At 40.6% G+C, this 27,506-nt stretch overlaps 2 protein-coding genes across 11 annotated transcripts in view; both read right to left on the bottom strand.

Annotated features, from left to right (window-relative positions):
* Positions 1-27,506, bottom strand: part of LOC134481033 (immunoglobulin lambda-1 light chain-like) — a 422,701-nt gene that overhangs the window by 24,215 nt on the left and 370,980 nt on the right. The window contains exons 1-2 of one of the 9 annotated variants that reach the window (XM_087577390.1): positions 8,567-8,668; positions 8,174-8,458 (exon numbers count right to left, since the gene is read on the bottom strand). The exons of the other annotated variants lie outside the window; for them this stretch is intronic. Of the exons in view, the coding sequence (XP_087433516.1) occupies positions 8,174-8,458; positions 8,567-8,612 (331 nt within the window). The 5' untranslated portion in view covers positions 8,613-8,668. Of the gene's footprint in view, positions 1-8,173; positions 8,459-8,566; positions 8,669-27,506 lie in introns of those variants that run through there. 9 annotated transcript variants of the gene reach the window in all.
* The window catches only part of LOC148002700 (immunoglobulin lambda-1 light chain-like), a 404,510-nt gene that overhangs the window by 27,695 nt on the left and 349,309 nt on the right, over positions 1-27,506 (bottom strand). The window lies entirely within an intron of this gene.

Below are 27,506 nucleotides of genomic sequence, written 5' to 3'. Positions count from 1 at the left end.
CTATCTGTTGTAGGGTTGGTAAAGATCTTTTCCCAATCTGTTGGTTGCCGTTTTGTCCTAACCACAGTGTCCTTTGCCTTACAGAAGCTTTGCAGTTTTATGAGATCCCATTTGTCGATTCTTGATCTTAGAGCATAAGCCATTGGTGTTTTGTTCAGGAAATTTTTTCCAGTGCCCATGTGTTCCAGATGCTTCCCTAGTTTTTCTTCTATTAGTTTGAGTGTGTCTGGTTTGATGTGGAGGTCCTTGATCCACTTGGACTTAAGCTTTGTACAGGGTGATAAGGATGGATCGATCTGCATTCTTCTACATGTTGCCCTCCAGTTGAACCAGCACCATTTGCTGAAAATGCTATCTTTTTTCCATTGGATGGTTTTGGCTCCTTTGTCAAAAATCAAGTGACCGTAGGTGTGTGGGTTCATTTCTGGGTCTTCAATTCTATTCCATTGGTCTATCTGTCTGTCTCTGTACCAATACCATGCAGTTTTTATCACTATTGCTCTGTAATACTGCTTGAGTTCAGGGATAGTGATTCCCCCTGAAGTCCTTTTATTGTTGAGGATAGCTTTAGCTATCCTGGGTTTTTTGTTATTCCAGATGAATTTGCAAATTATTCTGTCTAACTCTTTGAAGAATTGGATTGGTATTTTGATGGGGATTGCATTGAATCTGTAGATTGCTTTTGGTAAAATGGCCATTTTTAATATATTAATCCTGCCAATCCATGAGCATGGGAGATCTTTCCATCTTCTGAGGTCTTCTTCAATTTCTTTCCTCAGTGTCTTGAAGTTCTTATTGTACAGATTTTTACTTGCTTGGTTAAAGTCACACCGAGGTACTTTATATTATTTGGGTCTATTATGAAGGGTGTCGTTTCCCTAATTTCTTTCTCGGCTTGTTTCTCTTTTGTATAGAGGAAGGCAACTGATTTATTTGAGTTAATTTTATACCCAGCCACTTTGCTGAAGTTGTTTATCAGCTTTAGTAGTTCTCTGGTGGAACTTTTGGGATCACTTAAATATACTATCATGTCATCTGCAAATAGTGATATTTTGACCTCTTCTTTTCCGATCTGTATCCCCTTGATCTCCTTTTGTTTTCTGATTGCTCTGGCTAGAACTTCAAGAACTATATTGAATAAGTAGGGAGAGAGTGGGCAGCCTTGTCTAGTCCCTGATTTTAGTGGGATTGCTTCAAGTTGCTCTCCATTTAGTTTAATGTTAGCAACTGGTTTGCTGTATATGGCTTTTACTATGTTTAGGTATGGGCCTTGAATTCCTGTTCTTTCCAGGACTTTTATCATGAAGGGGTGTTGAATTTTGTCAAATGCTTTCTCAGCATCTAATGAAATGATCATGTGGTTCTGTTCTTTCAGTTTGTTTATATAATGGATCACGTTGATGGTTTTCCGTATATTAAACCATCCCTGCATGCCTGGGATGAAGCCTACTTGATCATGGTGGATGATTGTTTTGATGTGCTCTTGAATTCGGTTTGCCAGAATTTTATTGAGTATTTTTGCGTCGATATTCATAAGGGAAATTGGTCTGAAGTTCTCTTTCTTTGTTGTGTCTTTGTGTGGTTTAGGTATAAGAGTAATTGTGGCTTCATAGAAGGAATTCGGTAGTGCTCCATCTGTTTCAATTTTGTGGAATAGTTTGGATAATATTGGTATGAGGTCTTCTATGAAGGTTTGATAGAATTCTGCACTAAACCCATCTGGACCTGGGCTCTTTTTGGTTGGAAGACCTTTAATGACTGCTTCTATTTCCTTAGGAGTTATGGGGTTGTTTAACTGGTTTATCTGTTCCTGATTTAACTTCGATACCTGGTATCTGTCTAGGAAATTGTCCATTTCCTGAAGATTTTCAAGTTTTGTTGAATATAGGTTTTTATAGTAAGATCTGATGATTTTTTGAATTTCCTCTGAATCTGTAGTTATGTCTCCCTTTTCATTTCTGATTTTGTTAATTTGGACGCACTCTCTGTGTCCTCTCGTTAGTCTGGCTAAGGGTTTATCTATCTTGTTGATTTTCTCTAAGAACCAACTTTTGGTTCTGTTGATTCTTTCTATGGTCCTTTTTGTTTCTACTTGGTTGATTTCAGCTCTGAGTTTGATTATTTCCTGCCTTCTACTCCTCCTGGGTGTATTTGCTTCTTTTTGTTCTAGAGCTTTTAGGTGTGCTGTCAAGCTGCTGACATATGCTCTTTCCTGTTTCTTTCTGCAGGCACTCAGCGCTATGAGTTTTCCTCTTAGCACAGCTTTCATTGTGTCCCATAAGTTTGGGTATGTTGTATCTTCATTTTCATTAAATTCTAAAAAGTTTTTAATTTCTTTCTTTATTTCTTCCTTGACCAGGTTATCATTGAGTAGAGCATTGTTCAATTTCCACGTATATGTGGGCATTCTTCCCTTATTGTTATTGAAGACCAGTTTTAGGCCGTGGTGGTCCGATAGCATGCATGGGATTATTTCTATCTTTCTGTACCTGTTGAGGCCCGTTTTTTGACCAATTATATGGTCAATTTTAGAGAAAGTACCATGAGGAGCTGAGAAGAAGGTATATCCTTTTGCTTTAGGATAGAATGTTCTATAAATATCCGTTAAGTCCATTTGGCTCATGACTTCTCTTAGTCTGTCGACATCACTGTTTAATTTCTGTTTCCATGATCTGTCCATTGATGAGAGTGGGGTGTTGAAATCTCCCACTATTATTGTGTGAGGTGCAATGTGTGTTTTGAGCTTTAGTAAGGTTTCTTTTACGTATGTAGGTGCCCTTGTATTTGGGGCATAGATATTTAGGATTGAGAGTTCATGTTGGTGGGTTTTTCCTTTGATGAATATGAAGTGTCCTTCCTTATCTTTTTTGATGACTTTTAGTTGGAAATTGATTTTATTTGATATTAGAATGGCTACTCCAGCTTGCTTCTTCTGACCATTTGCTTGGAAAGTTGTTTTCCAGCCTTTCAATCTGAGGTAGTGTCTGTCTTTGTCTCTGAGGTGTGTTTCCTGTAGGCAGCAGAATGCAGGGTCGTCATTGCGTATCCAGTTTGTTAATCTATGTCTTTTTATTGGGGAGTTGAGGCCATTGATATTGAGAGATAGTAAGGAATAGTGATTATTGCTTCCCGTTATATTCATATTTGGATGTGAGGTTATATTTTTGTGCTTTCATTCTCTTTGTTTTGTTGCCAAGACGATTAGTTTCTTGCTTCTTCTAGGGTATAGCTTGCCTCCTTATGTTGGGCTTTACCATTTATTATCCTTTGTAGTGCTGGATTTGTAGAAAGATATTGTGTAAATTTGGTTTTGTCATGGAATATCTTGGTTTCTCCATCAATGTTAATTGAGAGTTTTGCTGGATACAGTAACCTGGGCTGCCATTTGTGTTCTCTTAGGGTCTGTATGACATCAGTCCAGGGTCTTCTGGCCTTCATAGTTTCTGGCGAGAAGTCTGGTGTGATTCTGATAGGTCTGCCTTTATATGTTACTTGACCTTTTTCCCTTACTGCTTTTAATATTCTTTCTTTATTTTGTGCGTTTGGTGTTTTGACAATTATGTGACGGGAGGTGTTTCTTTTCTGGTCCAATCTATTTGGAGTTCTGTAGGCTTCTTGTATACCTATGCGTATCTCTTTTTTTGGTTAGGGAAGTTTTCTTCTATGATTTTGTTGAAGATATTTACTGGTCCTTTGAGCTGGGAGTCTTCACTCTCTTCTATACCTATTATCCTTAGGTTTGATCTTCTCATTGAGTCCTGGATTTCCTGTATGTTTTGGACCAGTAGCTTTTTCTGCTTTACATTATCTTTGACAGTTGAGTCAATGATTTCTATGGAATCTTCTGCTCCTGAGATTCTCTCTTCCATCTCTTTTATTCTGTTGGTGAAGCTTGTATCTACAGCTCTTTGTCTCTTCTTTTGGTTTTCTATATCCAGGGTTGTTTCCATGTGTTCTTTCTTGATTGCTTCTATTTCCATTTTTAATTCCTTCAACTGTTTGATTGTGTTTTCCTGGAATTCTTTCAGGGATTTTTGTGTCTCCTCTATGGGCTTCTACTTGTTTATTTATGTTTTCCTTGAATTCTTTCAGGGATTTTTGTGTCTCCTCTCTATGGGCTTCTACTTGTTCATTTATGTTTTCCTGGAATTCTTTCAGGCATTTTTGCGATTCCTCTCTGTAGGCTTCTACTTGTTCTCTAAGGGAGTTCTTCACGTCTTTCTTGAAGTCCTCCAGCATCATGATCAAATATGATTTTGAAACTAGATCTTGCTTTTCTGGTGTGTTTGGATATTCCATGTTTGTTTTGGTGGGAGAATTGGGCTCCGATGGTGCCATGTATTCTTGGTTTCTGTTGCTTGGGTTCCTGTGCTTGCCTCTCACCATCAGATTATCTCTAGTGTTACTTTGTTCTGCTATTTCTGACAGTGGCTAGACTGTCCTATAAGCCTGTGTGTCAGGAGTTCTGTAGACCTGTTTTCCTCTCTTTAAGTCAGTTATTGGGACAGAGTGTTCTGCTTTCGGGCGTGTAGTTTTTCCTCTCTACAGGTCTTCAGCTGTTCCTGTGGGCCTGTGTCTTGAGTTCACCAGGCAGCTTTCTTGCAGCAGAAAATTTGGTCTTACCTGTGGTCCCAAGGCTCAAGTTCGCTCGTGGGGTGCTGCACACGGGCTCTCTGCAGCAGCAGCAACCAGGAAGACCTGTGCCGCCGTTTCTGGGAGCTTCAGTGCACCAGGGTTCCAGATGGCCTTTGGTGTTTTCCTCTGGCGTTCGAGATGTGTGTGCAGAGAGCAGTCTCTTCTGGTTTCCCAGGCTTGTCTGCCTCTCTGAAGGTTTAGTTCTCCCTCCCACGGGATTTGGGTGCAGAGAACTATTTATCCGGTCTGTTTCCTTCAGGTTCAGGCGGTGTCTCAGGCAGGGGTCCTGCTGCTCCTGGCCCCTCCCCCACGGGATCCCAGAGGCCTTATACAGTTTCCTCTTGGGCCAGGGATGTGGGCAGGGGTGAGCAGTGTTGGTGGTCTCTTCCGCTCTGCAGCCTCAGGAGTGCCCACCTGACCAGGCGGTGAGGTCTCTCTCTCTCACGGGGTCTGGGAGCAGAGAGCTGCTGCGGGCCGGGATCCGCGGGTGTGGGACTTCCAGTAAACACAGAACGTGCCCGGTCCTAGAGGAATTGTGCTTCCGTGTGTCCCAAGCTCACCAGGCAGCTTTCTTGCAGCAGAAAAGTTGGTCTTACCTGTGGTCCCGAGGCTCAAGTTCGCTAGTGGGGTGCTTCCCATGGGCTCTCTGCAGCGGCAGCAACCAGGAAGACCTGTGTCGCCATTTCCGGGAGCTTCAGTGCACCAGGGTTCCAGATGGTCTTTGGCTTTTTCCTCTGGTGTCCGAGATGTGTGTGCAGAGAGCAGTCTCTTCTGGTTTCCCAGGCTTGTCTGCCTCTCTGAAGGTTTAGCTGTCCCTCCCACGGGATTTGGGTGCAGAGAACTGTTTATCCGGTCTGTTTCCTTCAGGTTCAGGAGGTGTCTCAGGCAGGGGTCCTGCCGCTCCTGGGCCCTCCCCCACGGGAGCCCAGAGGCCTTATATAGTTTCATCTTGGGCCAGGGATGTGGGCAGGGGTGAGCAGTGTTGGTGGTCTCTTCCGCTCTGCAGCCTCAGGAGTGCCCACCTGACCAGGCGGTGAGGTCTCTCTCTCTTACGGGGTCTGGGCCTAATTTTCTTAAACTTCATTTTAGTGTCTTGTTTAAATTCTTGTAATTTTAAGTGAAATTTATGATTGTTCTTTTAAACTCCTTGTCCTTGGGTTCATTTGTCTAGTTCTCATTGCAAATATTTTTACAATATGGGTAAGTTTTTAAGAGAAGATACTGGGTTTGTCTTTCATTTTGTTTGTACTTTTATGTTGAACTATGGGTATATTTATGTTAGTTCTAATATGGTATTGGAGGATCAGATTGTGGTAGAAGAATGTATGTTTTGGTAGGTTGGACCTTGAGGTCGGAAAAGTCTTGTGTGGCATAAAATCATATGCGATGTGGAATCCTGAGTATTCTATAGGATTGGCTTCCCTGTCTAAAACTGTCCTCTGGAAAGACAGAAGTATTTTGAAAGAATTCTTTGGGACACATTGAATGTGGTACTATGACAGAAATTACAGCCTTAAATGCCTAAATTAAATAGTTAGAGGGATCACATGTGAATGTCTTAAATATGTAACTCCCAAATTGGAAAACCAGGAATAAACCCTCTCAAATCCATGTTGATTGCAAGGAATAGTAGACATAAAAGATAGATAGAAATGTAGGATATATTATGGGAGGGGATGTTGTAAAGTAAGGATGGTTCTGGAAGAAGCATAGAAATAGGTTGTTGTACTATAGGGAAGGCCAAACTAGAGCACTGGATGTGGACCTTCTAAATCTGTAGTTGACTATGTGGTCCTATTATCCTATAATCTCTTCCATGATATTCACTGAGTCTTTGATATGCACATTCATCATAGGTGTAATAAGTATGTCTGACCATGCCAAATAAATTGATCTTTCCATTTTGAAATAGCTATAATAGCCTGCTGTTATAGTCTTTCTCTGCTGGAAAAGAAGCTTCTTTGATAAGAGCAGAGAGCCACACTTAATTGTGAATATCCTGGTAGGGTTTTTTGTCAACTTTAAACATACTACAGATATTTGGAAAAAGGAAACCTAAAATGAAAAAAAAATGATTCCATCAGATTTGTCTGCAGTCAAATCCCAAGGGTATTCCCTTGATTAATGATTTATATGGGAATATCCACTCAGCTCTGTGGTGTTACCAGTGGGAAGGTGGTATTGTTTTGTTTAAGAAGACAAGCTGAGCATACCAGAAATAGCAGTGCATTAGGCATTGTTTCTCCATGATCTCTGGAATATGTGGTTGGAGCCATGGGTCCCTCTATGTGTACTCATTGTTTGGTGGTTTAGTCCCTGGGAGCTCTGGCGGTGTCTGGTTGGTTGATATTGTTGTTCTTCCAATGGTGTAGTAAACCACTTTAGCTCCTTCAGTCTTTTCTCTGACTCCTCCATTGGGATCCCCTTGTTCAGTCAAATGATCAAAAGATCAAGTGTGAGTAAGTGTGTGGTTTTATTTCTGGGTCTTCAATTATATTCCATTGATCATTCTGTCTGTCTCTGTACCAATACCATGCAGTTTTTAATCACTATTTCTCTGTAGTAGAGCTTGAGGTCAGGGATGGTGATTCCCTCAGCTGTTCTTTTAAGATTTTTTTCACAATTCTGGATTTTTCCTTTCCAGATGAATTTGAGAATTGCTCTTTCCACGTCTTTTTACATCTGTGTTGGGATTTTGATGGGCATTATATTAGATAGAAATTCTTCTGGATAGAAAGTATCTTCCAGTTCGCTGATGTTATACATTAATGATACTTGTTCTTCATTATTTGGTTTCTTGAATAAAATTGTGAGAGAAAAATTGAGCCACACGTATCTCACAACAATGAAGATGAGGCAGTTGAAAGAAGAAAAAGTAAACACAAAGTTCATTTTTGATGATACCCTGAACTGAGGTATTGATACAATCTTGACTTCACCCTTGGTTTCTTTATCTTCAAGAAATCATTAAATAAAGACATTTCGTGAAGGCCATGGTGCAAAGATGGCTCATAACTGCTCATACTACTGAAATAACCTCTTCATTGGGTGTGTCTAATTTGATGGAGATCCCTTTATATGTACTATTCTGAAATCCTCTGTTCAACATACTGCTCTGCCATAACATCCTAGGACTTCAGAAGGAATGCCTAGTTGAGCTCCTAAAGGAAGTAATTTACAGTGCTTGCCTAATGTAGGCTCACACATACAAATAAGGAAATAAGGAAATGGAACCCTGAATGAATGTCTCATTCATCTTTCTCTTCACTCATGTCACTTTTCCCTTATCATTCTTTAATTAAATAAATATTATATCAGTGTATCTTAATCCTACGCAATCCACACACTACAGAGTCTCTGAGAAACTTGAAGGAAAGGATAGCTTAGAAATCTCATATGTGGATAAAGTAGACACAGATATGTTTATAGGTAGGTCTATGGTCCACCTGTGGCTAAAGAAAGACCACACAAGTTATAGACAAAGGGTTTGTGAGTCACTTCCTCATATGTCTAAATCACTGTGGAAGATCATTATCACTATATGTTGACAAACAGTAATAATCAGCCTCATCCTCAGCCTGGGCATCACGGATTGTCAGAATGGCTGTTGTCCCTGAGCTGGACCCAGAGAATCGGTCAGAGATGCCTGAGGGCCGCTCACTATCTTTGTACATCACTTCCAAAATGGTCTTGTCTGGCTTTTGTTGATACCAATGAGCGTATTTGTTTGATAATTCATCTCCAGAACAAGTGATTGAGACAGTATTTTCCAGAGTGACTGATGCTGAAGGTGGTTGGATCAGCTCATAGCTGGTCACAGAACCTGTAAGAAAGAGCACATAGAAAGGTCAATGCATAAAGAGTCATTGGCTGGACTTCTGCCTGAAATCAAAATCTAAGGTGAGCTTGAGGTGAGGGCTGAGAAATTCACCTGCATACAGAGAGAGAAGAGGTAGAAGAAGAGAGGTCCAGACCATGATGAAGATGCCTCTGAGCTCAGTGTCCTATAATCACTGCCCAGTTGATTCTCTGCAGGCTTCTTTTATAGCATCTATAGTCTTTTGGTGAGGTAATAGGTACTTATGCAAATTTATTCCATCCATACTGCTCCACAAGGAGGGTTAGGGAGGTGTGGACTTTACTAGAACAGTGTCCTCTTTTACTAGGGTATTGCCTAATTCTTTTCTTATAAAGCATGTTGCTTGGTAAATACATAATCACATGCTTTTGTAGACTCTTTACAGTCTTTTTAAAAAAATTTCAAATACAGTGACTGCTTCCTCATATGATGCCCCCATTACAGTAGAGTACCAACTCTCATGAAAATTCATTTTATCCTTTTGTGAGTGTTAACATGATCTATTCTAAGGCACACATTGAGAATCTAATTTGCCAGACCTATTCAACAAATACCTTTCAGTTTCTCTTTGTTCTGTGAAGGTCTGTAGGGTTAGAATTGTATAGACTTTGTCCAGATGGAAAAGACTTGTGTCTGACTCAGGGAAATATTCATTATCAGAGTTGTGATCTGAGGCAGCATGAGAATTTACACCATTCTTCAGATTCTAAAGAGGCTCATTCTGGAACAGACAGTGTCCCAATCCTGGTCTGAGACTAATGTGAGCACAAGTGCTGCAGCCTGCCATAAGATGATTGTATCAAGTGGAAATGGAATAGTGGTTGAGATTTAAAGAAAATGCTCAGGCAGGTGGAAAGCAAGAAACTGTTGGACTGATTATAGAATAGGAAAAATCATAAGCAGCAATTTTCTGTAAAAAGCACAGAGATCCCATGCTCTCACACTGAGTGCTCAAACATCAGGTGAATCTCCAGGGATTCCATGAAGACAGTTGCGCAGGATGGTTGCTGGGAGCAGGCTATTCCCATACATTTCTTTGCTGTTTCCCATGTGTCTGCCAGTGTTCTTTGGTTTTATAATGTAAATCTGATTGAATTTAAGCACTACAGTTCAGATCATGGAATAGATTCTCTGGTTTGAAGTGTCTTTTGAGCTCCAGGTTTGCCATCTACCAAGAATGCTGGCTAGTTTTATTGCAGGTCTATCACCCCCTGCTGACCTTAGGCCTCATAGCAGGAACTTCTGTCTCAGTTGACCACAGCACACAAGAGTTAACAGTGTGGGGAGAAGGGGAAGCGATTCCAGTTTGACTCTACCAGGTGCACCCACACTGGCATGTTTAGTACAGGACAGTGAGGAGAGAGTCACATTGTTCAAGGAGGTGTGGCAGAGACAATCTTGAGACTTTCTCTAAATGTCTTTTTGTGGTGCTCTGTTTACCTCATGTTTAGTAGAAGTAACTTCATCTATAACTGGATTAAAAATATGGATTAGAAAATTACCTGAACTTAAATACATAAATCAACTTTAGATCTTAAGTTGCTTAAGCCAAAGGTAGTGCCATTGTCCTCTCAGTGAGAACTGGTCAACAATTGTTGTGTCCAAATAATACCATCATTTACATCTGTTGCTATCTTTGTTATATCATATATTTCATAGTTCAGCCAGGATTTCCACATGTGTCTTTTCAGTATTTCCCTATTTTTCTAGGTAAGGAGGCTTGCTCCTACCAAAGAGAAAACACACTCTCTTTGAATTCCTATCCCTGAATTCTCAAAGAAGAAATAACTTCCAGGGGGTTTCAGGGTATAGCCTCCCTAAAAAAATCTAGGTCCTGTAAGGCCAGTATAATGGTTGCTTCTTCTTTTTACTGTAGCATACTAGAGTCTCAGAGTCCTGAAAAGACCTAGAAACTTGGGGTAGAAGATGGTATAAGCACCTGTAAAGGCTGCATGCTCCAGGAGAAAGGAAACAGATTCTGAGGTCTGCAGGCAGTGGTGTAGGCACCCCAGATGTCTGCCTCTTAGGCATTAAAGAAACCCAGTTCTGACTCACATTCCTAAGGATTTGTGTCAGTTAGACAAGTGAGCTGAACTGAAGACTACTAATGTGCATCTCTGATCTAGGCCAGGACTGCCTTTCTTTCTTTCTTTCTTTCTTTCTTTCTTTCTTTTTTTTTTCTGGAGCTGGGAACTGAACCCAGGGCCTTGCGCTTGCTAGGCAAGCACTCTACCAGTGAGCTAAATCCCCAACCCCCAGGACTCCCTTTCAAGTTCACCAACACTGAAGAGGGAATAATTTAACTGTGGCTATAGAATTCAGAAGCATACATATTTTGAATGAGGAATAATAAATAAAACAACCACAAGTTAAATGGACATTTTGATTACTATTTTTGTTCAAATAATGAATCATTTATAGTTCCTTAGTTGCTTATAAGCATAAGAGTAATGAATCAATGAATTATCATATAATAGGCATTTCAATTTTACTTGATTATTTTGTGTGAATATTACACACAAGTACAATATTTATATAATTTTACCATAATTTCTTCCCCATTAACTTCTAATTCCCTTACTCTTCAAATTTATGACCTCTTTTACAACTATTGCTATATACACATATGTATTTAAAAAAATCTTTTGAGTATATTTAGTGTTGCTCTTTACTTTGTTCCTTTCCTCCCTCCAAATACTCCCAGATAACACTCTCTGATCTCCTTCAATTAAACCTTCCTGTTCTTCTTACTCCACTTCTTATGGTAACTGTTATTACCTGCATATTTATAAATACACATATCTCTAAATATAACCTGTTCAATTTTTTTCATCTTTATTAAGTTGGATATTTCTTATTTACATTTTGATTGTTACTCCCTTTCCCGGTTTCCAGACCAACACCCCCCCAACCCCTCCCCCTCCTCTACTATATGGCCTTCCCCTCCTCATGCTCCCCCCACTAACGCCCTCCCCCCAACAATCACGTTCACTGGGGGTTCAGTCTTGGCAGGACCAAGGGCTTCCCCTTCCACTGGTGATCTTACTAGGCTATTCATTGCTACCTATGAGGTTGGAGCCCAGGGTCAGTCCATGTATAGTCTTTGGGTAGTGGCTTAGTCCCCGAACCTCTGGTTGGTTGGCATTGTTATTCATATGGGGTCTCAAGCCCCTTCAAGCTTTTCCAGTCCTTTCTAAGATTCTTTCAATGGGGTCCAGTTCTCAGTTCAGTGCTTTAATGATGGCATTCGCTATGCATTTGCTGTATTCTGGCTGTGTCTCTCAGGAGAGATCTACATCCGGTTCCTGTCAGCCTTTGCTGACACTTCTTTGCTTCATCCATCTTATCTAGTTTGGTGGCTGTATATGTAAGGGCCACATGTGGGGCAGGCTCTGAATGCGTGTTCCTTCTGCCTCTGTTCTAAACTTTGCCTCCCTATTCCCTGCCAAGGGTATTCTTGTTCCCCTTTTAAAGAAGGAGTGAAGCATTCACATTTTGATCGTCTGTCTTGAGTTTCATGTGTTCTGTGCATCTAGGGTAATTCGAGCATTTGGGCTAATATCCACTTATCAATGAGTGCATACCATGTGTGTTTTTCTGTGATCGGGTTACCTCACTCAGGATGACATTTTCCAGTTCCATCCATTTGCCTATGGATTTCATAAAGTCATTGTTTTTGATAGCTGAGTAATATTCCATTGTGTAGATGTACCACATTTTCTGTATCCATTCCTCTGTTGAAGGGCATCTGGGTTCTTTCCAGCTTCTGACTATTATAAATAAACTGCTATGAACATAGTGGAGCACGTGTCTTTTTTATGTTGGGGCATCCTGTGGGTATATGCCCAAGAGAGGTATAGCTGGATCCTCAGGTAGTTCAATGTCCAATTTTCTGAGGAACCTCCAGACTGATTTCCAGAATGTGGTCCCGAGGCTCAAGTTTGCTCTTGGGGTGTTGCTTATGAGCTCTCCGCGGGGGCAGCAAGCAGGAAGATCTGCGCCGCCCTTTCCGGGAGCTTCCGTGCACCAGGGTTCCAGATGGCATTTGGTGTTTTCCTCTGGAATCAGTAATGTGGGCAGAGTGTAGTCTCTTCTGGTTTCCCAGGCATGTCTGCCTCTCTGAAGGTTTAGCTCTCCCTCCCACAGGATTTGGGTGCAGAGAACTGTATATCTGGTTGGTCCCTTCAGGTTCCTGTGGTGTCTCAGTTGCAGGGGACCGGCTGCTCCTGCGCCCTCATCTCCAGGAACCCAGAGGCCATATACAGTTTCCTCTTGGGCCAGGGATGTGGGCAGGGTGGGCAGTGTTGGTGGTCTCTTCCGCTCTGCAGTCTCAGGAGTGCTCACCTGTCTTGGCAGTGAGCTCTCTCTCCCACGGGGTTTGGGAGCAGTGAGCTGCTGCGGGGCAGGGATCCGCGGGTTTGGGAATCCCACTAAAAACCAGAAGTGTCTCCCTTACTGTTTTTAATATTCTTTCTTTGTTTTGTGCATTTGGTGCTTTGACTATTATGTGACGGGAGGAGTTTCTTTTCTGGTCCAATCTATTTGGAGTTCTGTAGGCTTCTTGAATGCTTATGGGCATCTCTTTCTTTAGGTTAGGGAAGTTTTCTTCTATGATTTTGTTGAAGATATTTACTGGTCTTTGAGCTGGGAGTCTCCACTTTCTTCTATACATGTTATCCTTAGGTTTGATCTTCTTATTGAGTCCTGGATTTCCTGTATGTTTTGGACCAGTAGCTTTTTTCCGTTTTACATTATCTTTGACAGTTGAGTCGATGATTTCTATGGAATCTTCTCTCCTGAGATTCTCTCTTCTATCTCTTGCATTCTGTTGGTGATGCTTGTATCTATGGCTCCTTGTCTCATCCTTTGGTTTTCTTTTTCTTTTTTTTTATTAACATGAGTATTTCTTATTTATATTTCGAATGTTATTCCCTTTCCCGGTTTCCAGGCAAACATCCCCCTAATCCCTCCCACTCCCCTTCTTTATGGGTGTTCCCTTTCCCAACCTCCCCCCATTGCCACCCTCCCCCCAACAATCACGTTCATTGGGGGTTCAGTCTTGGCAGGACCAAGGGCTTCCCCTTCCACTGGTGATCGTACTAGGATATTCATTGCTACCTATGAGGTCAGAGTCCAGGGTCAGTCCATGTATAATCTTTGGGTAGTGGCTTAGTCCCTGGAAGCTCTGGTTGCTTGGCATTGTTGTTCATAAAGGGTCTCGAGCCCCTTCGAGCTCTCCAGTTCTTTCTCTGATTCCTTCAACGGGGGTCCTGTTCTCAATTCAGTGGTTTACCGCTGGCATTCACCTCTGTATTTTCTGTATTCTGGCTATGTCTCTCAGGAGAGATCTACATCCGGCTCCTGTTGGCCTGCACTTCTTTGCTTCATCCATCTTGTCTAATTGGGTGGCTGTATGTATGGGCCACATGTGGGGCAGGCTCTGAATGGGTGTTCCTTCTGTCTCTGTTTTAATCTTTGCCTCTCTATTCCCTGCCAAGGGTATTCTTGTTCCCCTTTTAAAGAAGGAGTGAAGCATTCACATTTTGATCATCCGTCTTGAGTTTCATTTGTTCTAGGCATCTAGGGTAACTCAAGCATTTGGGCTAATAGCCACTTATCAATGAGTGCATACCATGTATGTCTTTCTGTGATTGGGTTACCTCACTCAGGATGATATTTTCCAGTTCCAACCATTTGCCTATGAATTTCATAAAGTCATTGTTTTTGAAAGCTGAGTAATATTCCATTGTATAGATGTACCACATTTTCTGTATCCATTCCTCTGTTGAAGGGCATCTGGGTTCTTTCCAGCTTCTGGCTATTATAAATAAGGCTGCGATAAACATAGTGGAGCACGTGTCTTTTTTATATGTTGGGGCATCTTTTGGGTATATGCCCAAGAGAGGTATAGCTGGATCCTCAGGCAGTTCAATGTCCAATTTTCTGAGGAACCTCCAGACTGATTTCCAGAATGGTTGTACCAGTCTGCAATCCCACCAACAATGGAGGAGTGCTCCTCTGTCTCCGCATCCTCGCCAGCATCTGCTGTCACCTGAGTTTTTGATCTTAGCCATTCTCACTGGTGTGAGGTGAAATCTCAGGGTTGTTTTGATTTGCATTTCCCTTATGATTAAAGATGTTGAACATTTCTTTAGGTGTTTCTGAGCCATTTGGCATTCCTCAGCTGTGAATTCTTTGTTTAGCTCTGAACCCCATTTTTTAATAGGGTTATTTGTCTCCCTGCGGTCTAACTTCTTGAGTTCTTTGTATATTTTGGATATAAGGCCTCTATCTGTTGTAGGGTTGGTAAAGATCTTTTCCCAATCTGTTGGTTGCCGTTTTGTCCTAACCACAGTGTCCTTTGCCTTACAGAAGCTTTGCAGTTTTATGAGATCCCATTTGTCGATTCTTGATCTTAGAGCATAAGCCATTGGTGTTTTGTTCAGGAAAATTTTCCAGTGCCCATGTGTTCGAGATGCTGCCCTAGTTTTTCTTCTATTAGTTTGAGTGTATCTGGTTTGATGTGGAGGTCCTTGATCTACTTGGACTTAAGCTTCGTACAGGGTGATGAGCATGGATCGATTTGCATTCTTCTACATGTTGACCTCCAGTTGAACCAGCACCATTTGCTGAAAATGCTCTTTTTTTCCATTGAAAAAAGCTCCTTTGTCAAAAATCAAGTGCCCATAGGTGTGTGGGTTCATTTCTGGGTCTTAAATTCTGTTCCATTGGTCTATCTGTGTGTCTCTGTACCAATACCATGCAGTTTTTATCACTATTGCTCTGTAATACTGCTTGAATTCAGGGATAGTGATTTCCCCTGAAGTCCGTTTATTGTTGAGGATAGTTTTAGCTATCCTGGGTTTTGTGTTATTCCAGATGAATTTGCAAATTGTTCTGTCTAACTCTTTGAAGAATTGGATTGGTATTTTGATGGGGATTGCATTGAATCTGTAGATCGCTTTTGGTAAAATGGCCATTTTTACTATATTAATCCAGCCAATCCATGAGCATGGGAGATCTTTCCATCTTCTGAGGTCTTCTTCAATTTCTTTCTTCAGTGTCTTGAAGTTCTTATTGTACAGATCTTTTACTTGCTTTGTTAAAGTCACACCGAGGTACTTTATATTATTTGGGTCTATTATGAAGGGTGTCGTTTCCCTAATTTCTTTCTTGGCTTGTTTCTCTTTTGTGTAGAGGAAGGCTACTGATTTATTTGAGTTAATTTTATACCCAACCACTTTGCTGAAGTTGTTTTTCAGCTTTAGTAGTTCTCTGGTGGAACTTTGGGATCACTTAAATATACTATCATATCATCTGCAAATAGTGATATTTTGACTTCTTCTTTTCCGATCTGTATCCCCTTGACCTCCTTTTGTTGTCTGATTGCTCTGGCTAGAACTTCAAGAACTATATTAAATAAGTAGAGAGAGAATGGGCAGCCTTGTCTAGTCCCTGATTTTAGTGGGATTGCTTCAAGTTTTTCTCCATTTAGTTTAATGTTAGCAACTGGTTTGCTGTATATGGCTTTTACTATGTTTAGGTATGGGCCTTGAATTCCTATTCTTTCCAGAACTTTTATCATGAAGGGGTGTTGAATTTTGTCAAATGCTTTCTCAGCATCTAATGAAGTGATCATGTGGTTTTGTTCTTTCAGTTTGTTTATATAATGGATCACGTTGATTGTTTTCCGTATATTAAACCATCCCTGCATGCCTGGGATGAAGCCTACTTGATCATGGTGGATGATTGTTTTGATGTGCTCTTGGATTCGGTTTGCCAGAATTTTATTGAGTATTTTTGCGTCGATTTTCATAAGGGAAATTGGTCTGAAGTTCTCTATTTTTGTTGGGTCTTTGTGTGGTTTAGGTATAAGAGTAATTGTGGCTTCATAGAAGGAATTCGGTAGTGCTCCATCTGTTTCAATTTTGTGGAATAGTTTGGATAATATCGGTATCAGGTCTTCTATGAAGGTCTGATAGAATTCTGCACTAAACCCGTCTGGACCTGGGCTCTTTTTGGTTGGGAGACCTTTAATGACTGCTTCTATTTCCTTAGGCGTTATGGGGTTGTTTAACTGGTTTATCTGTTCCTGATTTAACTTCGGTACCTGGTATCTGTCTAGGAAATTGTCCATTTCCTGCAGATTTTCAAGTTTTGTTGAATATAGGCTTTTATAGTAAGATCTGATGATTTTTTGAATTTCCTCTGAATCTGTAGTTATGTCTCCCTTTTCATTTCTGATGTTGTTAATTTGGACACACGCTCTTTGTCCTCTGGTTAGTCTGGCTAAGGGTTTATCTATCTTGTTGATTTTCTCTAAGAACCAACTTTTGGTTCTGTTGATTCTTTCTATGGTCCTTTTTGTTTCTACTTGGCTGATTTCAGCTCTGAGTTTGATTATTTCCTGCCTTCTACTCCTCCTGGGTGTATTTGTTTCTTTTTGTTCTAGAGCTTTTAGGTGTGCTGTCAAGCTGCTGACATATGCTCTTTCCTGTTTCTTTCTGCAGGCACTCAGCGCTATGAGTTTTCCTCTTAGCACAGCTTTCATTGTGTCCCATAAGTTTGGGTATGTTGTACCTTCATTTTCAATAAATTCTTAAAAGTCTTTAATTTCTTTCTTTATTTCTTCCTTGGCCAGGTTATCGTTGAGTAGAGCATTGTTCAATTTCCACATATATGTGGGCATTCTTCCCTTATTGTTATTGAAGACCAGTTTTAGGCCGTGGTGGTCTGATAGTACGCATGGGATTATTTCTATCTTTCTGTACCTGTTGAGGCCCGTTTTTTGACCAACTATATGGTCAATTTTGGAGAAAGTACCATGAGGAGCTGAGAAGAAGGTATATCCTTTTGCTTTAGGATAGAATTTTCTATGAATATCCGTTAAATCCATTTGGCTCATGACTTCTCTTAGTCTGTCGACATCACTGTTTAATTTCTGTTTCCATGATCTGTCCATTGATGAGAGTGGGGTGTTGAAATCTCCTACTATTATTGTGTGAGATGCAATGTGTGTTTTGAGCTTTAGTAAGGTTTCTTTTACGTATGTAGGTGCCCTTGTATTTGGGGCTGAAATATTTAGGATTGAGAGTTCATGTTGGTGGATTTTTCCTTTGATGAATATGAAGTGTCCTTCCTTATCTTTTTTGATGACTTTTAATTGAAAATTGATGTTATTTGATATTAGAATGGCTACTCCTGCTTGCTTCTTTTGACCATTTGCTTGGAAAGGTGATTTCCAGCCTTTCACTCTGAGGTAGTGTCTGTCTTTGTCTCTGAGGTGTGTTTCCTGTAGGCAGCAGAATGTAGGGTCCCCATTGCGTATCCAGTTTGTTAATCTATGCCTTTTTATTGGGAGTTGTGACCATTGATGTTGAGAGATATTAATGAATAGTGATTATTGCTTCCTGTTATATTCATATTTGGATGTGAGGTTATGTTTCTGTGCTTTTCTTCTCTTTATTTTGTTGTCAAGACAATTAGTTACTTGCTTTTTCTAGGTTGTAGCTTGCCTCCTTATGTTGGGCTTTACCATTTATTATCCTTTGTAGTACTGGATTTCTAGAAAGATATTGTGTAAATTTGGTTTTGTCATGGAATATCTTGGTTTCTCCATCTATGTTAATTGAGAGTTTTGCAGGATACAGTAACCTGAGCTGGCATTTGTGTTCTCGTAGAGTCTGTATGACATCTGTCCAGGATCTTCTGGCTTTCATAGTCTCTGGCAAGAAGTCTCTTGTGATTCTGATAGGTCTGCCTTTAGCTGTTACTTGACCTTTTTCCCTTACTGCTTTTAAAATTCTTTCTTTATTTTGTGCATTTGGTGTTTTGACTATTATGTGTCGGGAGGTGTTTCTTTTCTGGCCCAATCTATTTGGAGTTCTGTATGCTTCTTGTATGCCTATGTGTATCTGTTTTTTTAGGTTAGGGAAGTTTTCTTCTATGATTTTGTTGAAGATATTTAGTGGTCCTTTGAGCTGGGAGTTTCACTCTCTTCTATACCTATTATCCTTATGTTTGATCTTCTCATCGAGTCCTGGATTTCCTGTATGTTTTGGACCAGTAGCTTTTTCCGCTTTACATTATCTTTGACATTTGAGTCGATGACTTCTATGGAATCTTCTGCTCCTGAGATTCTCTCTTCTATCTCTTGTATTCTGTTGGTGATGCTTGTATCTACGGCTCCTTGTCTCTTCCTTTGGTTTTCTATATCCAGGGTTGTTTCCATGTGTTCTTTCTTGATTGCTTCTATTTCCATTTTTAATTCCTTCAACTCTTTGATTTTTGTTTTCCTGGAATTCTTTCTGGGATTTTTGTGATTCCTCTCTATAGGCTTCTACTTGTTTATTTATGTTTTCCTGGAATTCTTTCAGGGATTTTTGTGATTCCACTCTGTAGGCGTCTACTTTTTATTTATGTTTTCCTGTGTTTCTCTAAGGGAGTTCTTCATGTCTTTCTTGAAGTCCTCCAGCATCATGATCAGATATGATTTTGAAACTAGATATTGCTCTTCTGGTGTGTTTGGATATTCAGTGTTTGCTTTGGTGGGAGAATTGGGCTCCTATGATGCCATGTAGTCTTGTTTTCTGTTGCTTGAGTTCCTGCGCTTTACTCTTGCCGTCAGGTTTTCTCTGGTGTTATCTTTTTTGCTATTTCTGACTGTGGTTAGAACATCCTTTAGGCCTATGTATCAGGAGTGCTGTAGAACTGTTTTCCTGTTTCCTTTCCGCCAGTTATGGGAACAGAGTGTTCTGCTTTCAGGTGTGTAGTTCCTGTCTACTGGTTTTCAGCTGTTCCTGTGGGCTTGTGTCCTGAGTCTACCAAGCAGGTCACTTGGAGCAGAAAAGTTGGTCTTACCTCTTGTTCAAAGCCTGGAGTCGCTTCTCAGATCTGGGTTTAAACTCTGTGCGAGGGCAGCAGCCTGCCCCTCCTTTCCTTGGGACCCTGTGCACAGGGTGCCCAGATGGTGCTAGGCGTTTTCCTCTAGAGTCACAAATGTGGGCAGAGAGTAGTCTCCTCTGTCTTCCCAGGTGTGTCTGCCCCTTTGAATGTCTAGCCCTCCCTACCTAGGGATTTGGGTACAGGGAGGTGTTTGACCAGGTCTCTTCAATCCAGGTGGTATCTGGACTGCATTGTTGAGTGCCCCTATCTTCCTGTTCCCAGAGACCCTATATAGTTTCCTCTTGGGCCAGGGATGTGGGCAGGGGTGGGCAGTGCTGGCGGTCTCTCCTGCCCTGCAGTTTCTGGAGTGCCCACGTGCCTGGGCGGTGATCTCTCTCTCCCATGGTGTTTGGGAACAGGGAGCTCCCCATTTCATTTCTTATTTTGTTAATTTGGATACTCTCTCTGTGGCCTCTGGTTATTCTGGTTATCTCTCTTGTTGATTTTTCTGAATGAAGTAGCTCCCGCTTTTGTTCATTTTTTGTATAGTTCTTTTTTTGTACTTGGTTGTTTTCAGCCCTGAATTTGATTATTTCCTGCCATCTATTCCTCTTGGGTATATTTACTTCATTTTTGTTCTAGAGCTTTCAGGTGTGCTGTCAAGCTGCTAATACATGCTCTCCCCAGTTCCATTTTGGAGGCACTCAGAGATATGAGTTTTCATTTTGTTCCATAAGTTTTGGTATGGTATGTCTTCATTGTCATTAAATTCTAAAAAGTCTTTGTTTCTTTATTTCTTTCTTGATCAAGTTATCATTGAGGAGAGTGTTGTTATCCTCACATGTTTATGTGGGCTTCTATTATTTTTGTTGTTATTGAAGACCAGCCTTAATCTGTGGTGATCTCATAGGATACCTGGGATTATCTTAGTCTTCTTGTTTCTGTTGAGGCCTGTTTTGTGACCAGTTATATAGTGAATTTTCAAGAATGTACCATGAGATGCATATTTAGCTGTGTGTGTGTGTGTGTGTGTGTGTGTGTGTGTGTAGTGGGATTTAATTTCTCTTAAAGTGTCTTATTACCATATGTTGTTTGTCTTTTTACACTGGCCTTAAGCCTTCTGGTTGTTCCTGGATATTCTTGATATAGCATATATTGGAAAGGGTGGCAAAATCTGGTTGTTCTTCAGGTATCAAGTCTCTGCTGGATGGTTCTGGTTCTGGACAGGCTATTTTTGATCAGCTGTCTTGAACCTTCCTTGTGCTCTGGGCCTGGATATTCCTTGTTTGTTGGTCCTGACAGTGAATGTTAGATAAGAGGTAAGACAATGAAGCTCCATGGGTACAACCCTAATCATCAGGGAAGCTGGGGATACCCCAGAAGACTTGAAATTTGGGTAAGAGATGGGGGAAAGGCATGAGAATTGGGGAAAAATTATATAGACAGGACGTTTCCTGTTTGGCATCATGTTGGTAGCCAGTAGAGCAGTGGCGAGATGATAGAGGTTTGGGGACAGCCTGCAGCAAGCCTAGGGTAGCTAGGTGTGCCCTAGGGGACAAGCAGGAGAAATGGGGTTAAAGAATCTAACTTAGCTTTGGCTTGTTTTATGGCCTTCTTGGAGGATGGCAGAACAATGGCCGGACCCCTTTTCAATATTTCTGTCCCCTTACTGATTTTAATTCTAAAGTCCTGCATTATATTAGACTTTTCCATCAGCCTTTTGTTTGTGTTTTCTTTGGCATCACACAGGCATTTATTTTTTTAAAATTATCTTTAATTTTCTTAAGCTTCATTTTACTATCTTGTTTAAAGTCTTGGAATTTTAAATGAAATTTATGATTGTTCTTTTAAACACCTTTTACTTGGGTTCATTTGTCTAATTCTCATTGCAAATATTTTTACAATATGGGTAAGTTTTAAAGAGAAGATACTGGATTGATCTTTCATATTGTTCGTACTTTTTTTGATGAAATCTGGGTATTTTTATGTTAGTTCTAATATGGTACTGGAGGATCAGATTGTGATAGAAGAATGTATGTTTTGGTAGGTTGGGCCTTGAGGTTGGAAAAGTCTTGTGTGGCATAAAATGATATGCAATGTGGAATCCTGAGTATTCTATAGGATTGGTTTCCCTGTCCAAAACTGTCCTCTGGAAAGGCAGAGGTATTTGAAACAACTCTTTGGGACACATTGAACGTGGTACTATGACAGAAGTTACAGCCTTAAATGCCTAAATTAAATAGTTAGAAGGATCACATGCAAATGGCTTAAATAGGTAACTCACAAATTGGAAAACGAGGAATAAACCATCTCAAAACCATGTTGATTGCAAGGCATAATAGACATAAAAGATAGATAGAAATGTAGGATATAGCATGGGAGTGTATTGCTTAAAATAGGGAAGGCCCTGAAAGAAGCCTAGAAATAGGTTGTTGTGCAGTAGGGAAGACTAAACTAGTGCACTGGATGTGGACCTTGAGTAAATCTGGTGAGCTGGCAAGGGTACATGGATAGAATGAATCAGGGAAATCTCCCCTCCTACACCTTGGAGAATGTGAGAAATTTGGCTGTATTGAGAGGTTAGATATGGCAAAATGGTACCACCATTCCTCAAGAAGACTAATTCTGTTCTCCCAGCATTTGTGACCTTGTAGCTTTTAATCAAAGGATGAGACCCTTTGTGATTTCCCCAGGCATGTTAGCATGTCAATTTGTGTCTTTGTTCACTTCTCATTTATATAGTCTTATTGTTATAATTTTTTGGTATAGATTTGTTGTATCTATAACATACAACCTATGGAGAAACAGGAATAAACCATCTCAATACCATGTTTATTGCAAGGAATAATAGAAAAAAAAGAAAGGTAGAAATATAGGCCATATTATGGGAGTGGATGTTGAAAAATAAGGAGGATTCTGGAAGAAGCCTAGAAATAGGTTGTTGTACTATAGGGAAGGCCAAACTAGAGCACTGGATGTGGACCTAGACTAAATCTGGTAGTTGACTGTGGGGTCCTTGGTCACATATGATTATCCCATAATCTCTTCCATGATATTTAGTGAGTCTTTGATAAGTAATAAGTAGGTCTGGCAACACCAAATAAATTGATATTTACATTTGAATTTGCTTTTAAAATCTTTCTCTGCTGGTAAAGATGCTTCTTTGATAAGAGCAGAGAGCCACACTTAATTGTGAATGTCCTGGTAATGTTTTTTGTCAACTCTAAACATAATAGAGTTATTTGGAAAAAGGAAACCCAATATGAAAGAAATGATTAAATCAGATTTGTCTGTTGTCAAATCCCATGGGTATTCCCTAGATTAATGATTTATATAGGAATATACACTTAGCTCTGTTGTCTTACCAGAGGGAAGGTGGCATTGAGTTGTTTAAGAAGACAAGCTGTGCCCACCAGAAAGAGCAATGTGTTATGCATTGTTCCTCCATACTCTCTGCATCAGTTTTTGACTCTGGGTTCTTTTCTCTGAAGTTGTTCCCTGATTCACTTCTTGATGAAGTATAAGTTTTAATGTTAAATAAATTCTTTACTCCTCCAGTTGTTTATGATCATGTTGTTCATCACAGCATTAGAAGGCAACTAAGTAAAAGAGTATAAGCATATATGTTTTGAATGCAGTTACAAATTATACTGGTTTAGTGATGGAAAGTGTAGTTTCCCATCTAAGAGATTTGCTTTGCTGACTATTGTCAGAAGCAAGACAGACGAATGGGAGTAGGTTGGGAGCAGTGATGTGTTCCACAGAGGTTTCAGACCCCAGGGACCAGCATCTGTATGGAGATCTAACTTCTATTGCTCAGCACAAACTTATGTACAATTTTTCAGCCAATAAAGTGTGGTATGTAATCAATTGATGAATGAGGGATAAAAAGCACTGTTGTGTTGAATCTAAGTTGCTTACCTATGACTCTGTAAGGGATGGAGTAGATCTCCTAGGAAGGGCTTTCCATTGATGACACAGGACACAGCCATAGCCTGTGGCTTAGGTCCTGTATTCTGTTTCACTTGGTTTGCAGTGAGCCACTTAGGATCAGGCATTGTACAACAAGATTATGGTTCCTGGAGAAGACACTGAACATCATGACATCTTTCTTTCCCTCCCACTTCTTCCTCCACAAGGTTCACTCTCATACCCCCATAAACTATGAGCATTTTTTTATGTTTACATTACCAGATATGGTTTATCTCTTGTTTAGAAAGTATTAAGTCTAACTATTTAGATCTAGGCAACTTAATAGACAATAAATGTAAAAAGCTAAATGTCAAGAAATGAGATAATATATTTATATGTTTTTATAATTCAGATTTTATTCCCCTCCAGGTTCACATTCCATTTCTTCGACAACCCATACTTCCTCCCCAACCCTCCTCTTCATCTTCTCAAGATGTTCCTACCAACCCTACCTGACCTCTAAGCATCCTGGTGTTTCTCGTCTTTTGAGGGCTAGGTGATTCTTCTCTGACTAAACCCAGACCAGTGCTGTATATGTGTTGGAGGCCTCATGTCAGCTGGTGTTTGCTGCCTTGTTGGTGATCCAGGGTTTAAGAGATCTCCAGGATCCAGGTTAATAGAGATTGCTGGTCTACTTACAGGGTCACACTCCTCCTCAATCTCCTCCAACTTTTCCCTAATTCCCTAACCAGAGAGGTCAACAGCTTCTGTTCATTGATTGTATGCACATATCTGTATCTGACTCTTTAAGCTGCTTGTTGGGTCTTTTGGAGAGCAGTCATGATAGGTCACTATTTGTGAGCACCCCATAGCCTCGGTAATGGTGTCAGATCTTGGGTCCTCCCCTTGTATTGGATCCTACTTTGGGCCTGTTGGTGGACTTTCTTTTCTGCAGGCTTTTCCATGTCCATCTCTGCATTTCTTTCAGACAGGAAGAATTATGGGTCAGAGTTATGATTGGTGGGATAGCAACCCCACCCCCCAGTTGATGCCCTATCTTTCGGCTAGAGGTGGGGTCAACAAGTTCCCTCCCCCTACTGTACAGATTTTTATATAGCCCTTCCCCCATTTGAGTCCTGAGAGTCTCTCACCTTCCAGGTCTCGGTACATTCTGGAGGGCCCTCCCAACCTCCTTCCTCCTGAGGTTCCCTGTTTACTTTCTTTCTGATGGCTCTCATGTCTTCAGTCTTTTTCACCCTCTCAATACCATATCATGTTTCCCTCTCCATCCCCATGTCCCCTTTCTTTCCCAGATTCTTCCCTCCCTCCTTCCCACCTTGTGGTTGATTTTTTTCTCCCTCCCAAGTGTGACTGAGGCATTCTCACTTGGGCCCTTCTGCTTATTGAGTTCATGGACTATATATATCTTTGTTGTTCTGTACTTGTTTTTTTCTTTTTGTCTAATATCCACTTATTATTGAGAACATACAGTGCATGTCTGTTTGGGTCTGAGTTACCGCACTCAGGATGATATTTTTTAGTTTTATCCATTTGCCTGCAAAACTCAGGATATCCTCATTCTTAATAGCTGAATAGTATCCCATTATGTAAGTGAACCCCGTTTTCTGTATCCATTCTTCTGTCTTAGGACATCTGGGTTGTTTCCAGCTTATGGCTATCAAAAATAAGGCTGCTTGAACATATTGAACATGTGCCCTGTGACATGGTGGGGCATCTTTTGGGTATATTCTCAAGGATGGTATTGCTGGGCCTTTAGGTAGATCTATTTCTAATTTTTCAAGGAACCTCCAAACTGATTTCCTAAGTGGTTATACCAGTTTACAATCCCACCAGTAATGAAGGAGTGTTCTTCTTTCTCCACATCCTCACAGACATGTGTTATCACCTGAGGCAACAATCTTAGCCATTTTGAGTGGTATAAGGTGGACTCTCAGGGTCGTTTTGACTTGCAATTCTTTGATCACTAAGGACCTTGAACATTTCTTTAGGTGCTTCTCAGACATTCAAGATTCCTCTGTTGTTTTAAATTCTCAGTTAAGTTCTATACCCCATGTTTGATTGGGTTGTTTGGATATTTGGTGGTTAGCTTCTTGAGTTCTTTATATATTTTGGATATTAGCCCTCCTTCGGATGTGGAGTTAGCGAAGGGTTTATTTTCCCAATCTGTAGGTTGCTGATTTGTCCTATTGACTGTGTCCTTTGCCTTATTGAAGATATCCAGGTTCATTAGGTCTCAATTATCAATTCTTATTCATTTATTCATTTATTTACTTAATTACTCATTTATTTGTTTGATATTAAAGCATGAGTTATTGGTGTTCTGACCAGGAAAATTTCCCCTACGCAGATGTGTTTGAGGGTCTTTCCCACTTTCTCTTATATTAGATTCAGTCTATCTGGTTATATGCGGAGGTCTTTGTTCTACTTGAATTTGAGCTTTGTACAAAGGGATAAGAAGGAATTTATTTGCATTCTTTTACATGGCGATTTCCAGGTGAACCTGCACAATTTGTTAAAAAGGCTGTCTTTTTTCACAAGAAGAAAAGTTTGACTTCTTTGTCAAAGATCAAGGGACAGTTTTCAAAGTGTTGATGTATAAAATTAAATTGTTAACTCCAATTTATAATTCATTGCTTTCTTTGCTATTTATGGTTGTATCTATATATACAAAAGCAACCAACGTTCAACTTAATGCAGTCAGAAAATGATGGATAGGAACAAGTGGCAAGGATCATGTTTAATAAAATAATTTATACAGTCTGGACCCAAGAGAGAATCGCATACTGCCAACTTTGCCTTCTGGGTGCAAGGAACCACATGAGCAATCAGGGGTAGGACCCTTTGATTCCTGCTTACACCTAGAGATGGCAGACAGTCTCCAGAAGCGCCGCCACAGCTGAGAGCAGAGGTAAGACCCACTTTTCTGCTACCAAGTGACCTGCCTGGTGGATTCAGGATACAGAGAAGCAGAAGCCCTCTGGGTCAGGGCACTTCCTGTTTCTGTCTCTGCGCAGAAGTGAGCTGATTCCATCCCACAGTTCCCTGCACCAAAATCCTGTGGGGAAGAGAGTGGACTACACAGGAGTGCAGACATCCTGAGGCCCCGAACAGACTGTCACCTCTGCACACCTCAGTCCACTTCCCTGGTCCAAGGGGAAACTTCACAGAGCCTCTGTACACAGGAATATAAGAACAGACAGCTGCTGGTACCCATGGTAATGGTCTGCACCCAGGACCAAACCGAACCAGTCAGACATCTCCCTGCACTCAAATCCCTTGGTGGAGAGAGCTGAACCCACAGAAGTATGGATATTCTGAGAAGTCCGAGGAGACTACCTTCTGCCCACAGTCCAGACCTAGGAGAGAATTGCATAGTGCCAAGTGTGGCCTCTGGCTGCAAGGACCTACATGAGCATTCAGGGACAGGATCCTTTGATTCTTGCCTGCTCCTAGAGCTGAAAGACAGTGTACAGAAGCACCAGCACACCTGAAATCAGAGCACCTGTTCTCAGGAAAGGCTGAAGGAAAACAGGAAAACAGTTCTATAGGAGTGCTGACACAGAGGCCTACAGCAGGGTCAAGTCACTCTTAGAAACAGCAAGACAAGCGAACACCAGAGACAACTAAATGGCTAGAGGCAAGCACAGGAAATTAAGGAAAAGGAACCAAGACTATTGGTATCATCAGAGCCCAGTTCTTCCACCAAAGAAAATACTGGATATCCAAACACACCAGAAAAGCAAGATTTAGATTTAAAATCACATTTCTTGATAATGATGGAAGACTTTAAGAAAGATATAAAGAACTCCCTTAGAGAAATATAGGAAAACACAAGTAAACAACTAGAAGCCCTTAGAGAGGAAACACAAAAATCCCTGAAAGAATTACAGGAAAACACAACCAAGCAGGTGAACAAATCAGAAATGGAAATAGAAACAATAAAGACAGCAGAAAGGGAGACAACCCTGGATATAGAAAACCAAAGGAATAGACAAGGAGCCATAGACGAAAGCATCACCAACAGAATACAAGAGATCAAAGAGAGAATCTCAGGGGCAGAAGATACCATAGAAAACATTGACAAAATGTCAAAAATAATGTAAAACACAAAAAGCTCCTAGCCCAAAACATACAGGAAATCCAGGACACAATGAGAAGATCGAACCTAAGGATAATTGGTATAGAAGAAATTGAA

Source organism: Rattus norvegicus, chromosome 11 (genome assembly GCF_021556685.1).
Source record: "Rattus norvegicus strain SHRSP/BbbUtx chromosome 11, alternate assembly SHRSP_T2T, whole genome shotgun sequence".
Lineage (NCBI taxonomy): Eukaryota > Metazoa > Chordata > Mammalia > Rodentia > Muridae > Rattus > Rattus norvegicus.
The sequence above is the reverse complement of the archived record's forward strand: the minus strand, read 5'-3'. Positions and strand labels throughout refer to the sequence as shown.